Source organism: Oncorhynchus masou, chromosome 24, assembly GCF_036934945.1.
Source record: "Oncorhynchus masou masou isolate Uvic2021 chromosome 24, UVic_Omas_1.1, whole genome shotgun sequence".
Taxonomy (NCBI): Eukaryota; Metazoa; Chordata; class Actinopteri; order Salmoniformes; family Salmonidae; genus Oncorhynchus; species Oncorhynchus masou.
Genome location: NC_088235.1, coordinates 9607321 through 9622727, shown reverse-complemented (window position 1 = coordinate 9622727; position 15407 = coordinate 9607321). Strand labels below are relative to the sequence as shown.

The following is a 15407-nucleotide window of genomic DNA, read 5'->3' as shown; positions in this document are numbered from 1 at the left end:
TCCAAACAACGTTTGCCATGTTTCGGTCGATATTATGGAGTTAATTCGGAAAAAGTTTGACGTTGTTGGTGACTGAATTTTCGGTTCGTTTCGGTAGCCAAATGTGATGTACAAAACGGAGCGATTTCTCCTACACAAAGATGCTTTCAGGAAAAACTGGACATTTGCTATGTAACTGAGAGTCTCCTCATTGAAAACATCCGAAGCTCTTCAAAGGTAAATGATTTTATTTATTTGGTTATCTGGTTTTTGAGAAAATGTTGCGTGCTAAATGCTACTCAAAATGCTAAGCTAGCTTAGCATACTCTTACACAAATTAGTTAATTGCTATGGTCAAAAGCATATTTTGAAAATCTGCTTCAGAGTTAAAGTAACAGACACATCTCAACATCAACTGTTCAGAGAGTGCTTGAATATGAACTACTTTGAAGAATCTAAATTCAAAAATATTTTTGTTTAAACACTTTTTTTTAGTTACTCCATGATTCCATGTGTGCTATTTCATAGTTTTGATGTCTTCACTATTATTCTACATTGTAAAACATACTATAAAAATATAGAAAAACCCTTGAATGAGTAGATGTGTCCAAACTTTTGACAGGCTCTGTATATTGTCCTTTACCCCTAGGAGAGCATGATACATATGGACCGATTAATTAGGGACGAATTCAAGTTTTCATGACAATCAGTAATCAGCCTTTTTGGACGCCGATTATGGCCGATTATTGCCAATTTAAGTTGCTAGCTAGCATTAAATTTCCATCTTATAAAAAACAAATCAATCTTCACATAATCACTAGTTAACTAGTGGTTGATGATATTACTAGGTTAACCAGCTTGTCCTGCGTTGCATATAATCAATGCGGTGCCCGTTAATTTATCATCGAATCACAGCCTACTTCAACTTCGCCAAACGGGGGATGATTTTTACAAAAACGCATTTGCGAAAAAAGCACAACCGTTGCACGAATGTACCATAAACATCTTAAAATCAATACACAGATGTATATATTTTTAAACCTGTATATTTATTTCAAAGAAATTCATGTTAGCAGGCAATATTAACCAGGTGAAATTGTGTCACTTCTCTTGCGTTCATTGCACGCAGAGTCAGGGTATATGCAACAGTTTGGGCCAACTGGCTCGTTGCCAACTAATTTGCCAGAATTTTACGTAATTATGACATAACATTGAAGGTTGTGCAATGTAACAGGAATATATGGACTTAAGGATGCCACCCGTTAGATAAAATACGAAATGGTTCCGTATTTCACTGAAAGGATAGATGTTTTATTTTCAAAATGATAGTTTCCGGAAATTGACCATATTAATGACCCAAGGCTCGTAGTTCTGTGTCATTATGTTATAATTAGGTATATGATTTTATAGAGCAGTCTGACTGAGGCAGCAGCAGGCTCGTTAAGCATTCATTCAAACTTTACTGCGTTTGCCAGCAGCTCTTAGCAATGCTTGATGCACAGAGCTGTTATGACTTCAACCCTATCAACTCCTAAGATTAGGCTGGCAATACTAAAGTGCCTATTAGAACATCCAATAGTGAAAGGTATATGACATACAAATGGTATAGAGAGAAATAGTCCTATAATCCCTATAATAACTACAACCTAAAACTTTTCACCTGGGAATATTGAAGACTCATGTTGAAAGGAACCACCAGCTTTCATATGTTCTCATGTTCTGAGCAAGGAACTGAAAAGTTAGCCGTCTTACATGGCACATATTGCACTTTTACTTTCTTCTCCAGAACTTTTTGCATTATTTAAACCAAATTGAACATGTTTCATTATTTATTTGAGACTAAATAGATTTTATTTATGTATTATATTATGTTAAAATAAAAGTGTTCATTGTTCATTCAGTATTGTTGTAATTGTCATTATTACAAATTATTATTAAATATATATTTTAAAAATATATATATTTTAAAAAATATATATATATATTTTAAAAATATATATATTTTAAAAATATATATATATATATATTTTTAAAATATATATTTAAAAAAAAAAAAAAAAAAAATTATATATATATAAAAAATAAAAAAAATTCAATAATCGGTATCGGGGTTGAAAAATCATAATTGGTCGACCTCTACTATAGACACATAGTGGACATGAGATGGGAACTAGAGACTGATATACACAGGGAGAATGCATAGAATAACATGGAAACACAAAAGGCATCACTCTGAAGCAGAGCCAGACTATATGATTGATGTCCTACCTTCACCATGCCTGTGTTCTCAGAGTTGATGTTCATCATGTCATTGAAGGAAGTGAAGAGATTCCTCAAGGACTCCATGAAGTCTGCTTCTCCTTTGTTCTCATACAGTCTGGGGAGAGAGGAGAGATGGATGGATGGAGGGAGGGAGGAAGAAGAGGAGAGATGTATGGATGGAGAGAGGGAGGAAGTGGAGAGATGTATGGATGGACGGAGGGAGTTAGGAGGGAGAAGAGGAGAGATGGATGGAGGGAGAGGAGAGATTGATGGGGAGAGAGGAGAGATTGATGGGGAGAGAGGAGAGATGGATGGGGAGAGAGGAGATGGATGGTGGGAGAGGAGAGATGGATGGTGGGAGAGGAGAGATAGATGGATGGATGGATGGAGGGAGTTAGGAGGGAGAAGAGGAGAGACGGATGGATGGAGGGAGGGAGGAAGTGGAGAGATGTATGGATGGACGGAGGGAGTTAGGAGGGAGAAGAGGAGAGATGGATGGAGGGAGAGTAGAGATGGATGGGGAGAGAGGAGAGATGGATGGTGGGAGAGGAGAGATGGATGGTGGGAGAGGAGAGATGGATGGTGGGAGAGGAGAGATGGATGGTGGGAGAGGAGAGATGGATGGATGGATGGAGGGAGTTAGGAGGGTGAAGAGGAGAGATGGATGGAGGGAGAGATGGATGGATAGAGGGAGAGGAGAGATGGATGGTGGGAGAGGAGAGATGGATGGATGGATGGAGGGAGTTAGGAGAGAGAAGAGGAGAGATGGATGGACGGACGGAGGGAGTTAGGAGGGAGAAGAGGAGAGACGGATGGAGGGAGATGAGAGATGGATGGGGAGTGAGGAGAGATGGATAGAGGAGAGGAGATATGGATGGATGGAGGGAGGTAGGAAGGAGAAGAGGAGGGATGGATGGAGGGAGAGGAGAGATGGATGGAGGGAGAGGAGAGATGGGTTGGACGGACGGAGGGAGGGAGTTAGGAGAGATGGATGGATGGACAGAGGGAGGTAGGAGGGAGAAGAGGAGAGATGGATGGAGGGAGAGAGGGAAAGAGGGAAAGAGGGAAAGAGGGAAAGAGGGAAAGAGGGAAAGAGGGAGAGAGGGAGAGAGGGAGAGAGGGAAAGAGGGAAAGAGGGAAAGAGGGAGAGGAGAGAGGGATGGAGGGAGAGAAGAGAGGGATGGAGGGAGAGAAGAGAGGGATGGAGGGAGAGAAGAGATGGAGGGAAGAGGGATAAGAGGAGAGAGGGGTGGTAGGAGAGAATGAGGAAGAGAGTGGGAGAAAGAGGAGTGGAGAGAGAAAGGGAGGAGAGGAGAAATTAAAACAGATGATTTAGAGACCTTTCTAGAAGTCCCTCCACACACAGAGACCTGCTGTTAGCTCACACAGAGATGTAAACAGGCCCCCTGTAGCCGGATGCCAGTAGGCCACTTCTCTGTCATTGTTATATCACAGATCTCAACCCATCAAACCAGGGCCCACTGACTGCAGGCTTTGCATGGGTTCTCCATGCAAATACCAAACAAGACCAAAATACCTTGATCATAGCTGATCATCGTTAGCATCTAAAACAAGCTTCTCCAGCCTGTCTGCTTCTAGAGCCAAAAGCAGGGAAAACAACAGTCCTGGCAAACCAAAAGACTTTATTAATTAATTAGCATATTCATCTGGAATACTTTACGCAGGGGGAAGAACAGCAAGTCCTGGCAAACCAAAAGACTATATTAATTAATTAGCATATTCATCTGGAATACTTTACGCAGGGGGAAGAACAGCAAGTCCTGGCAAACCAAAAGACATATATTAATTAATTCATTAGCATATTCATCTGGAATAGTTCACGCAGGGGGAAGAACAGCAAGTCCTGGCAAACCAAAAGACTTATATTAATTCATTCATTAGCATATTCATTTAGAATAGTTCACGCAGGGGGAAGAACAACAGTCCTGGCAAACCAAAAGACTTATATTAATTAATTAGCATATTCATCTGGAATACTTTACGCAGGGGGAAGGACAGCAAGTCCTGGCAAACCAAAAGACTTATATTAATTCATTCATTAGCATATTCATCTGGAATACTTTACGCAGGGGGAAGAACAACAAGTCCTGGCAAACCAAAAGACTTATATTAATTCATTCATTAGCATATTCATCTGGAATACTTTACGCAGGGGGAAGAACAGCAAGTCCTGGCAAACCAAAAGACTTATATTAATTCATTCATTAGCATATTCATCTGGAATAGTTCACGCAGGGGGAAGAACAGCAAGTCCTGGCAAACCAAAAGACTTATATTAATTAATTAATTAGCATATTCATCTGGAATAGTTCACGCAGGGGGAGGAACAGTTCATGTACTGTGATTTATTGATGCGATCGCCAGGTACAAGGCTTTGTAAACGTTTTATAATGAAGGAATCAGGCCAGACGAGGTGTGGTATATGGCCATTATACCACGGCTAAGGGCTGTTCTTACCCATGACGCAACCACGGCTAAGGGCTGTTCTTACCCATGACGCAACCACGGCTAAGGGCTGTTCTTACCCATGACGCCACCACGGCTAAGGGCTGTTCTTACCCATGACGCCAGCACGGCTAAGGGCTGTTCTTACCCATGACGCCACCACGGCTAAGGGCTGTTCTTACCCATGACGCCACCACGGCTAAGGGCTGTTCTTACCCATGACGCCACCACGGCTAAGGGCTGTTCTTACCCATGACGCCACCACGGCTAAGGGCTGTTCTTACCCATGACGCCACCACGGCTAAGGGCTGTTCTTACCCATGACGCTGTTCACCACGGCTACGGCTAAGGGCTGTTCTTACCCCATGACGCCACCACGGCTAAGGGCTGTTCTTACCCTGACGCCACCACGGCTAAGGGCTGTTCTTACCCATGACGCCACCACGGCTAAGGGCTGTTCTTACCCATGACGCCACCACGGCTAAGGGCTGTTCTTACCCATGACGCCACCACGGCTAAGGGCTGTTCTTACCATGACGCCACCACGGCTAAGGGCTGTTATTACCCATGACGCCACCACGGCTAAGGGCTGTTCTTACCCATGACGCCACCACGGCTCAGGGCTGTTCTTACCCATGACGCCACCACGGCTCAGGGCTGTTCTTACCCATGACGCCACCACGGCTCAGGGCTGTTCTTACCCATGACGCCACCACGGCTAAGGGCTGTTCTTACCCATGACGCCACCACGGCTAAGGGCTGTTCTTACCCATGACGCCACCACGGCTAAGGGCTGTTCTTACCCATGACGCCACCACGGCTATAAGGGCTGTTCTTACCCATGACGCCACCACGGCTAAGGGCTGCTCTTACCCATGACGCCACCACGGCTAAGGGCTGCTCTTACCCATGACGCCACCACGGCTAAGGGCTGCTCTTACCCATGACGCCACCACGGCTAAGGGCTGTTCTTACCCATGACGCCACCACGGCTACTGGCTGTTCTTACCCATGACGCCACCACGGCTAAGGGCTGTTCTTACCCATGACGCCACCACGGCTACTGGCTGTTCTTACCCATGACGCCACCACGGCTACTGGCTGTTCTTACCCATGACGCCACCACGGCTAAGGGCTGTTCTTACCCATGACGCCACCACGGCTAAGGGCTGTTCTTACCCATGACGCCACCACGGCTAAGGGCTGTTCTTACCCATGACGCCACCACGGCTAAGGGCTGTTCTTACCCATGACGCCACCACGGCTAAGGGCTGTTCTTACCCATGACGCCACCACGGCTAAGGGCTGTTCTTACCCATGACGCCACCACGGCTAAGGGCTGTTCTTACCCATGACGCCACCACGGCTAAGGGCTGTTCTTACCCATGACGCCACCACGGCTAAGGGCTGTTCTTACCCATGACGCCACCACGGCTAAGGGCTGTTCTTACCCATGACGCCATGCGGAGGTCCTGGATATATTCCTTAGCCGTGGTATATTGGCCCATATATCACAAACCCCCGAGGTGCCTTATTGCTGTTCTAAACTGGTTACCAACCTAACCATATCCTAACCATATTACGTCGAGCATTGGCTACACAGCGGGAAATGGTTCAACTCTGAGACTGTCGATCCCTACAGAATAAGAGCAAATCTTAGACACTAATTACTAGTCTGCAGCTAGAAATTATGTCATCCTGGGATGTGACGACCGACAACCGCCGAAACATATATTCTATGAGAACATTTCTGATTGGTACTCTGGGTACCATTCTATTCTAATATATCCATTCTAACCATGATAGACTCTGAAGTATCCATTCTAACCATGAAAAACTCTGAAGTATCATGTACAAAGGATTAGCATTTGAATTATTATAATTATCAACTGTGTGTAGTGACTCTTGTCTTTCCCGCTCTTTCCCAGTCCACACCCACTTCCCTTTGTCCACACCCACTTCCCTTTGTCCACACCCACTTCCCTTTGTCCACACCCACTTCCCAGTCGTCCACACCCACTTCCCAGTCGTCCACACCCACTTCCCAGTCGTCCACACCCACTTCCCAGTCGTCCACACCCACTTCCCAGTCGTCCACACCCACTTCCCAGTCGTCCACACCCACTTCCCAGTCGTCCACACCCACTTCCCTTTGTCCACACCCACTTCCCTTTGTCCACACCCACTTCCCAGTCGTCCACACCCACTTCCCAGTCGTCCACACCCACTTCCCAGTCGTCCACACCCACTTCCCAGTCGTCCACACCCACTTCCCAGTCGTCCACACCCACTTCCCAGTCGTCCACACCCACTTCCCAGTCGTCCACACCCACTTCCCTTTGTCCACCAAGCCGTCATATCGGTTACGCCCACCAGGGAACCTCATCATTTCACTGTAACCAGATCTACTGTTTGTTTGTTTATGCATTTCTGTGACTGTAAATAAATGATTAAGACAATTGGTTTATGGATGACTCATAGTGAACACTGGGTTCGTGCAGATAACCAACAATTTACGACGTTTGGAATGAGACTAACGCGAGGTAAAGAATAATTCATTAATTTAAATACTAACTGATCAGATATTCAAATATCTGAAGAGTTATAATTAGGAAAATTATACATTTGTAATCTGAATATTTTCCTTGGTGCCCCGACTTCCTAGTTAATTACATTTACATGATTAGTGTAATCACGTAATAATAATTACAGAGAATTGATTTGATTAAATACCAGTCTTCACTTTTAATGATGCCAAAGACACGACAGTATGGAGGAAACTGGACTGTAACAGTTAGTATGGAGGAATCTGGACTGTAACAGTTAGTATGGAGGAATCTGGACAGTAACAGTTAGTATGGAGGAATCTGGACTGTAACAGTTAGTATGGAGGAATCTGGACTGTAACAGTTAGTATGGAGGAATCTGGACTGTAACAGTTAGTATGGAGGAATCTGGACTGTAACAGTTAGTATGGAGGAATCTGGACTGTAACAGTTAGTATGGAGGCAGAATCTGGACTGTAACAGTTAGTATGGAGGCAGAATCTGGACTGTAACAGTTTGTATGGAGGAATCTGGACTGTAACAGTTAGTATGGAGGAATCTGGACTGTAACAGTTAGTATGGAGGAATCTGGACTGTAACAGTTAGTATGGAGGAATCTGGACTGTAACAGTTAGTATGGAGGAATCTGGACTGTAACAGTTAGTATGGAGGAATCTGGACTGTAACAGTTAGTATGGAGGAATCTGGTCTGTAACAGTTAGTATGGAGGAATCTGGACTGTAACAGTTAGTATGGAGGAATCTGGACTGTAACAGTTAGTATGGAGGAATCTGGACTGTAACAGTTAGTATGGAGGAATCTGGACTGTAACAGTTAGTATGGAGGAATCTGGACTGTAACAGTTAGTATGGAGGAATCTGGACTGTAACAGTTAGTATGGAGGAATCTGGACTGTAACAGTTTGTATGGAGGCATCTGGACTGTAACAGTTAGTATGGAGGAATCTAGACTGTGACAGTTTGTATGGAGGCATCTGGACTGTAACAGTTAGTATGGAGGAATCTGGACTGTAACAGTTAGTATGGAGGAATCTAGACTGTGACAGTTTGTATGGAGGAATCTGGACTGTAACAGTTAGTATGAAGGAATCTGGACTGTAACAGTTAGTATGGAGGAATCTGGACTGTAACAGTTAGTATGGAGGAATCTGGACTGTAACAGTTAGTATGGAGGAATCTGGACTGTAACAGTTAGTATGGAGGAACCTGGACTGTAACAGTTAGTATGGAGGAATCTGGACTGTAACAGTTAGTATGGAGGCAGAACCTGGAACTGCATCCCTGTAACTCTGTGTACGGTGCAAGACAGGAGATTACAGTAAATGCCTCTATTCTCTCATCCCCACAACATGGCTTGTATCCCAATCCCTTACACAACGCATGTAAATCTCCCCAAACGGGAACGAAACTATAAAAACAAGCTGCTTTGTGGGGGAATAAAACGAATGATGTGTGTCTACCATCTCTGGAGTGTCACTGAGTAAAACACACGTATTCTATAATCTACTTCCTGCTACACTGGGGGACAAGACATGTTTAGAGGGGGTTACTTCCTGCTACACTGCTGAGGGGGGGGGGGCAAGACATGTTTAGAAGGGGTTACTTCCTGCTACACTGCTGAGGGGGACAAGACATGTTTAGAAGGGGTTACTTCCTGCTACACTGCTGAAGGGGGACAAGACATGTTTAGAGGGGGTTACTTCCTGCTACACCGCTGAAGGGGGACAAGACATGTTTAGAGGGGGTTACTTCCTGCTACACTGCTGAGGGGGGACAAGACATGTTTAGAGGGGGTTACTTCCTGCTACACTGCTGAGGGGGACAAAACATGTTTAGAGGGGGTTACTTGCTCCGACACTGCTGAGGGGGACAAAACATGTTTAGAGGGGGTTACTTCCTGCTACACCGCTGAAGGGGGACAAGACATGTTTAGAGGGGGTTACTTCCTGCTACACTGCTGAGGGGGACAAGACATGTTTAGAGGGGGTTACTTCCTGCTACACTGCTGAGGGGGACAAGACATGTTTAGAGGGGGTTACTTCCTGCTACACTGCTGAGAGGGGACAAGACATGTTTAGAGAGGGTTACTTTCTGCTACACTGCTGAGGGGGACAAGACATGTTTAGAGGGGGTTACTTCCAGCTACACTGCTGAGAGGGACAAAGCATGTTTAGAGGGGGTTACTTCCTGCTACACTGCTGAGGGGGACAAAACATGTTTAGAGGGGTTACTTCCTGCTACACTGCTGAGGGGGACAAGACATGTTTAGAGGGGTTACTTCCTGCTACACTGCTGAGGGGGACAAGACATGTTTAGAGGGGGTTACTTCCTGCTACACTGCTGAGGGGGCAAGGCATGTTTAGAGGGGGTTACTTCCTGCTACACTGCTGAGGGGGACAAAACATGTTTAGAGGGGGTTACTTCCTGCTACACTGCTGAGGGGGGACAAAACATGTTTAGAGGGGGTTACTTCCTGCTACACTGGGGGACAAGACATGTTTAGAGGGGGTTACTTCCTGCTACACTGGGGGACAAGACATGTTTAGAGGGGGTTACTTCCTGCTACACTGCTGATGGGGGACAAAACATGTTTCGAGGGGGTTTTCCAGATCCAACTTTACACTGTTACTTCCAGACACAGACATGGTAATGCAGGTTTGCCATACCAGTATTTGATATATTTCAAACAATATAGATGTGCTTGATTGAGCTTTGCGTGGTGCAAGGAAGCCACTACTATTTGAAGCCAGGTTAGGGGGTTGCTATCTACATGATGAGAGTCTGTATAACACAGACAGACAGTACAGACAGAGACAGTACAGACAGTACAGATAGTACAGACCGACAGTACAGACCGACAGTACAGACCGGCAGACACGCAGACAGGCAGACAGACAGGCAGACAGACAGGGAATAGACACTTGAGTTGAGGGGGCTTACAGGCAGAAACTATGAGATTTGAAGCACCACTGTGCGGTTTCACAACAACTATTGAAATCGTCCTTCCTTCCTCTCATGTGGTGCTACAAAGCAGGGTTCAGAGGTTGTGTTCAAAATGGCACACTATTCACTACGGGGCAGTACTTTTGACCAGGGCCCACAGGACCCATATAGTGAAGAGGTTGTCATTTCAGACACAACCAGGCAGTACTCAGGGACAGAAGAGAAATAACAATCACAGGCAACCAACCAGTCAGTCAGGCCGGTACTCAGGGACAGACCAGATAAAACAATCACAGGCAACCAACCAGTCAGTCAGGCCGGTACTCAGGGACAGACCAGAAAAAACAATCACAGGCAACCAACCAGGCAGTCAGGCCGGTACTCAGGGACAGACCAGAAATAACAATCACAGGCAACCAACCAGTCAGACAGGCCGGTACTCAGGGACAGACCAGAAAAAACAATCACAGGCAACCAACCAGGCATCATCTTCACCTCCAAGGAGGAAATAGAGGGAATGCCTCATCTATCATGTCAGAAGTGTTCCACTGGCCAGTCAGAGCCCTGAGAACCCTGTCTGTCTGTCTGTCTGTCTGTCTGTCTGTGCCCTGAGAACCCTGTCTGTCTGTCTCCTCCAAGCAGTAGACTAGGGCCCAGTTAGAGGACCATCCCCGGTCTAATTTGTGGAGCTGAAAAACACCCTGTCCTCTATCCAGCAGAGGAAAACCAATCAAACGCCACACACTCAATTAGACCTGGGTCATATATTACACTACGCAACACGCAATACCAAATGAGCAACTTCACAACCTGGGAGAAAGATGATCGACCATACAAAAGTTTCCCTCTGACAAATTTGAATACATCTGAGGACATCCTGTAGGCTAGTCACATGATGAACCTATACAACCTACTGGATCTCTATAATGACCTGAAACTAGCCTGAACTATTCTACCTAAACAACCTACTGGATCTCTATAATGACCTGAAACTAGCCTGAACTATTCTACCTAAACAACCTACTGGATCTCTATAATGGACTGAAACTAGCCTGAACTATTCTACCTAAACAACCTACTGGATCTCTATAATGGACTGAAACTAGCCTGAACTATTCTACCTATACAACCTACTGGATCTCTATATGTATGGCGGTAGCTATAGTTATTGTATGGTGGTAGCTATAGTTACTGTATGGCGGTAGTTATAGTTATAGTTAGTTATAGTTACTGTATGGCGGTAGTTATAGTTATAGTTAGTTATAGTTACTGTATGGCGGTAGTTATAGTTATAGTTAGTTATAGTTACTGTATGGTGATAGGTATAGTTACTGTATGGCGGTAGTTATAGTTATAGTTAGCTATAGTTACTGTATGGCGGTAGTTATAGTTATAGTTAGTTATAGTTACTGTATGGCGGTAGCTATAGTTACTGTATGGTGGTAGCTATAGTTACTGTATGGCGGTAGCTATAGTTATAGTTAGTTATAGTTAGTTATAGTTACTGTATGGCGGTAGCTATAGTTACTGTATGGCGGTAGTTATAGTTATAGTTAGTTATAGTTACTGTATGGAGGTAGTTATAGTTACTGTATGGCGGTAGTTATAGTTACTGTATGGAGGTAGTTATAGTTATAGTTAGTTATAGTTACTGTATGGAGGTAGTTATAGTTACTGTATGGCGGTAGTTATAGTTACTGTATGGAGGTAGTTATAGTTATAGTTAGTTATAGTTACTGTATGGCGGTAGTTATAGTTATAGTTAGTTATAGTTACTGTATGGCGGTAGTTATAGTTACTGTATGGTGGTAGTTATAGTTACTGTATGGAGGTAGTTATAGTTATAGTTAGTTATAGTTACTGTATGGTGGTAGTTATAGTTAGTTATAGTTACTGTATGGCGGTAGTTATAGTTACTGTATGGTGGTAGTTATAGTTACTGTATGGAGGTAGTTATAGTTATAGTTAGTTATAGTTACTGTATGGTGGTAGTTATAGTTACTGTATGGCGGTAGTTATAGTTATAGTTAGTTATAGTTACTGTATGGCGGTAGTTATAGTTACTGTATGGAGGTAGTTATAGTTATAGTTAGTTATAGTTACTGTATGGAGGTAGTTATAGTTACTGTATGGCGGTAGTTATAGTTATAGTTAGTTATAGTTACTGTATGGTGGTAGTTACTGTAGGGCGGTAGTTATAGTTATAGTTAGCTATAGTTACTGTAGGGCGGTAGTTATAGTTAGTTATAGTTACTGTATGGTGGTAGTTACTGTATGGCGGTAGCTATAGTTACTGTATGGCGGTAGTTACTGTATGGTGGTAGTTATAGTTATAGTTAGTTATAGTTAGTTATAGTTACTGTATGGTGGTAGTTACTGTAGGGCGGTAGTTATAGTTATAGTTAGTTATAGCACTATTTTCACAGGGTAACGGCGACATAATCAGCCTGATTTACGGCCTCCAGAAAGTATCCACGTTACTTCACCTTGTCCACATTGTGTTGTATTACAGCCTCAATGTGTTCATGAAGTCAATGGAGACGTTGTGTCACGGTCCTACACACAACACCCCATTCATGGTAAAAAGGGAATTATGTTTTTAGATATAATAACAAGTCGATAATTATTCAACCCCTTTGTTATGACGAGCTGAAATAAGTTCAGGAGTAAAAAAATGTGCTTAACAAGTAACATAATCAGTTGCATGGACTCTGGGTGCAATAACATTTTTAATGACTCCCCCAACACATACAATTATCTGTAATGTCCCTCAGTCAAGCAGTGAATTTCAAACACAGATTCAACCACAAAGACCAGGGAGGTTTTTCCCCAATGCCTCGCAAAGAAGAGCACCTATTGGTAGATGGGAAAAACAAATTAAAAGGAGACATTGAATATCCTTTTGAGCGGTGAAGTTATTAATGACACTTTGGATGGTGTATCAATACACCCAGTCACTACAGAGACACAGGCGTCCTTCCTAACTCAGTTGCAGGAGAGGAAGGAAACCACTCAGGGATTTAACCATGAGGCTAATTGTGACTTGTTACAGTAACAGAGTTTAATGGCTGTGATAGGAGAAAACTGAGGATGGATCAACAACATTGCAGTTACTCCACAATAATAACCTAAAAGACAGAATGAAAAGAAGGAAGCCTGTAGTACATAATAAAATATTCCAAACATACATCCCGTTTGCAATAAGGCACTAAAGTAAAACTGCAAAACCTTGGGCAAAGAAATTAACTTTATCATCTGAATACAAAAGAGTTATGTTTTGGGCAAATCCACACTAAATATTTTCAAGCATGGTGGTATTGGCTGCATCATGTTATGGGTATGCTTGTCATCGGCAAGGACTAGAGAGATCTTTAAGATAAAAATAAACAAAACAGAGGTAAGCACAGGCTAAACCTGCTTCAGTCCAAAGGACACTGGGAGATTAATTCACCTTAAAGCAGGACAATAACCTCAAAACACAAGGTCAAATCGACACTGGAGTTGCTTTCCAATATGACATTGAATGTTCCTGAGGGGCCAAGTTTAAGTTTCGACTGAAATCGGCTTGAAAATCCATGTCAAGACTTGAAAATGGCTGTCTAGCAATGATCAGCAACCAAACTTGACAGAGTTTGAAGAATTTAAAAAAGAATAGTGTGCAAATATTGTACAATCCAGGTCTGCAAAGCTCTTAGAGATTTACCCAGAAAGACTCACAGTTGGAATCACTGTTGGCAGAGATTATAACTCAGGAGTATGGATACTTACGAAAATTTGATATTTCTGTACTTCATTTTCAAAACATTTGCACAAAAATGTGTCATTATGGGGTATTGTGTGTAGATGGGAGAGAGAAAAATGATATTAAATCCATTTTAAATTCAGGCTGTAACACAACAAAAAGGTGGAATAAGTCAAGGGGTTTGAACACATTGTGTAGTATATTACACAGCATGTATAGGGGGAATAGGGGTGTGTGGGGGTATAGGGGTGTGTGGGGGTGTAGGAGTGTGTAGGGGGTGTAGGGGTGTGTAGGGGTGTGGGGGGTATAGGGGTGTGTAGGGGTGTGTAGGGGGGGTGGGGGTGTGTAGGGGTGTGTAGGGGTATAGGGGGGTGTAGGGCTGTGCAGGGGGGTGTGGGGGTGTGTAGGGGTGTGGGGGGTGTGTAGGGGTGTGTAGGGGGGTGTAGGGGTGTGTAGGGCCTCCTTCACTCATGCCGCCAAACTTACCCTAGTAAAACTGACTATCCGACCGATCCTCGACTTCGGCGATGTCATCTACAAAATTGACAATCTGGACCCTCTATTTCTGAAACAATCCGCCGCCATTGTCGCAACCCCTATTACCAGCCTGTTCAACCTCTCTTTCATATCGTCTGAGATCCCCAAGGATTGGAAAGCTGCCGCAGTCATCCCCCTCTTCAAAGGGGGAGACACCCTGGACCCAAACTGTTACAGACCTATATCCATTCTGCCTTGCCTATCTAAGGTCTTCGAAAGCCAAGTCAACAAACAGGTCACTGACCATCTCGAATCCCACCGTACCTTCTCCGCTATGCAATCTGGTTTCCGAGCCGGTCACGGGTGCACCTCAGCCACACTCAAGGTACTAAACGACATCATAACCGCCATCGATAAAAGACAGTACTGTGCAGCCGTCTTCATCGACCTTGCCAAGGCTTTCGACTCTGTCAATCACCATATTCTTATCGGCAGACTCAGTAGCCTCGGTTTTTCGGATGACTGCCTTGCCTGGTTCACCAATTACTTTGCAGACAGAGTTCAGTGTGTCAAATCGGAGGGCATGCTGTCCGGTCCTCTGGCAGTCTCTATGGGGGTGCCACAGAGTTCAATTCTCGGGCCGACTCTTTTCTCTGTATATATCAATGATGTTGCTCTTGCTGCGGGCGATTCCCTGATCCACCTCTACGCAGACGACACCATTCTATATACTTTCGGCCCGTCATTGGACACTGTGCTATCTAACCTCCAAACGAGCTTCAATGCCATACAACACTCCTTCCGTGGCCTCCAACTGCTCTTAAACGCTAGTAAAACCAAATGCATGCTTTTCAACCGATCGCTGCCTGCACCCACTTGCCCGACTAGCATCACCGCACTGGATGGTTCCGACCTTGAATATGTGGACACCTATAAGTACCTAGGTGTCTGGCTAGACTGCAAACTCTCCTT

The 15407-nt window shown here is 44.2% G+C and overlaps 1 protein-coding gene across 1 annotated transcript in view; it reads right to left on the bottom strand.

Moving 5' to 3' along the window:
• Nucleotides 1-15407, bottom strand: part of LOC135513383 (dedicator of cytokinesis protein 1-like) — a 1066221-nt gene that overhangs the window by 370065 nt on the left and 680749 nt on the right. Inside the window, 1 exon segment of the mRNA XM_064936309.1 lies at nt 2248-2356. Within this exon segment, the coding sequence (XP_064792381.1) occupies nt 2248-2356 (109 nt within the window).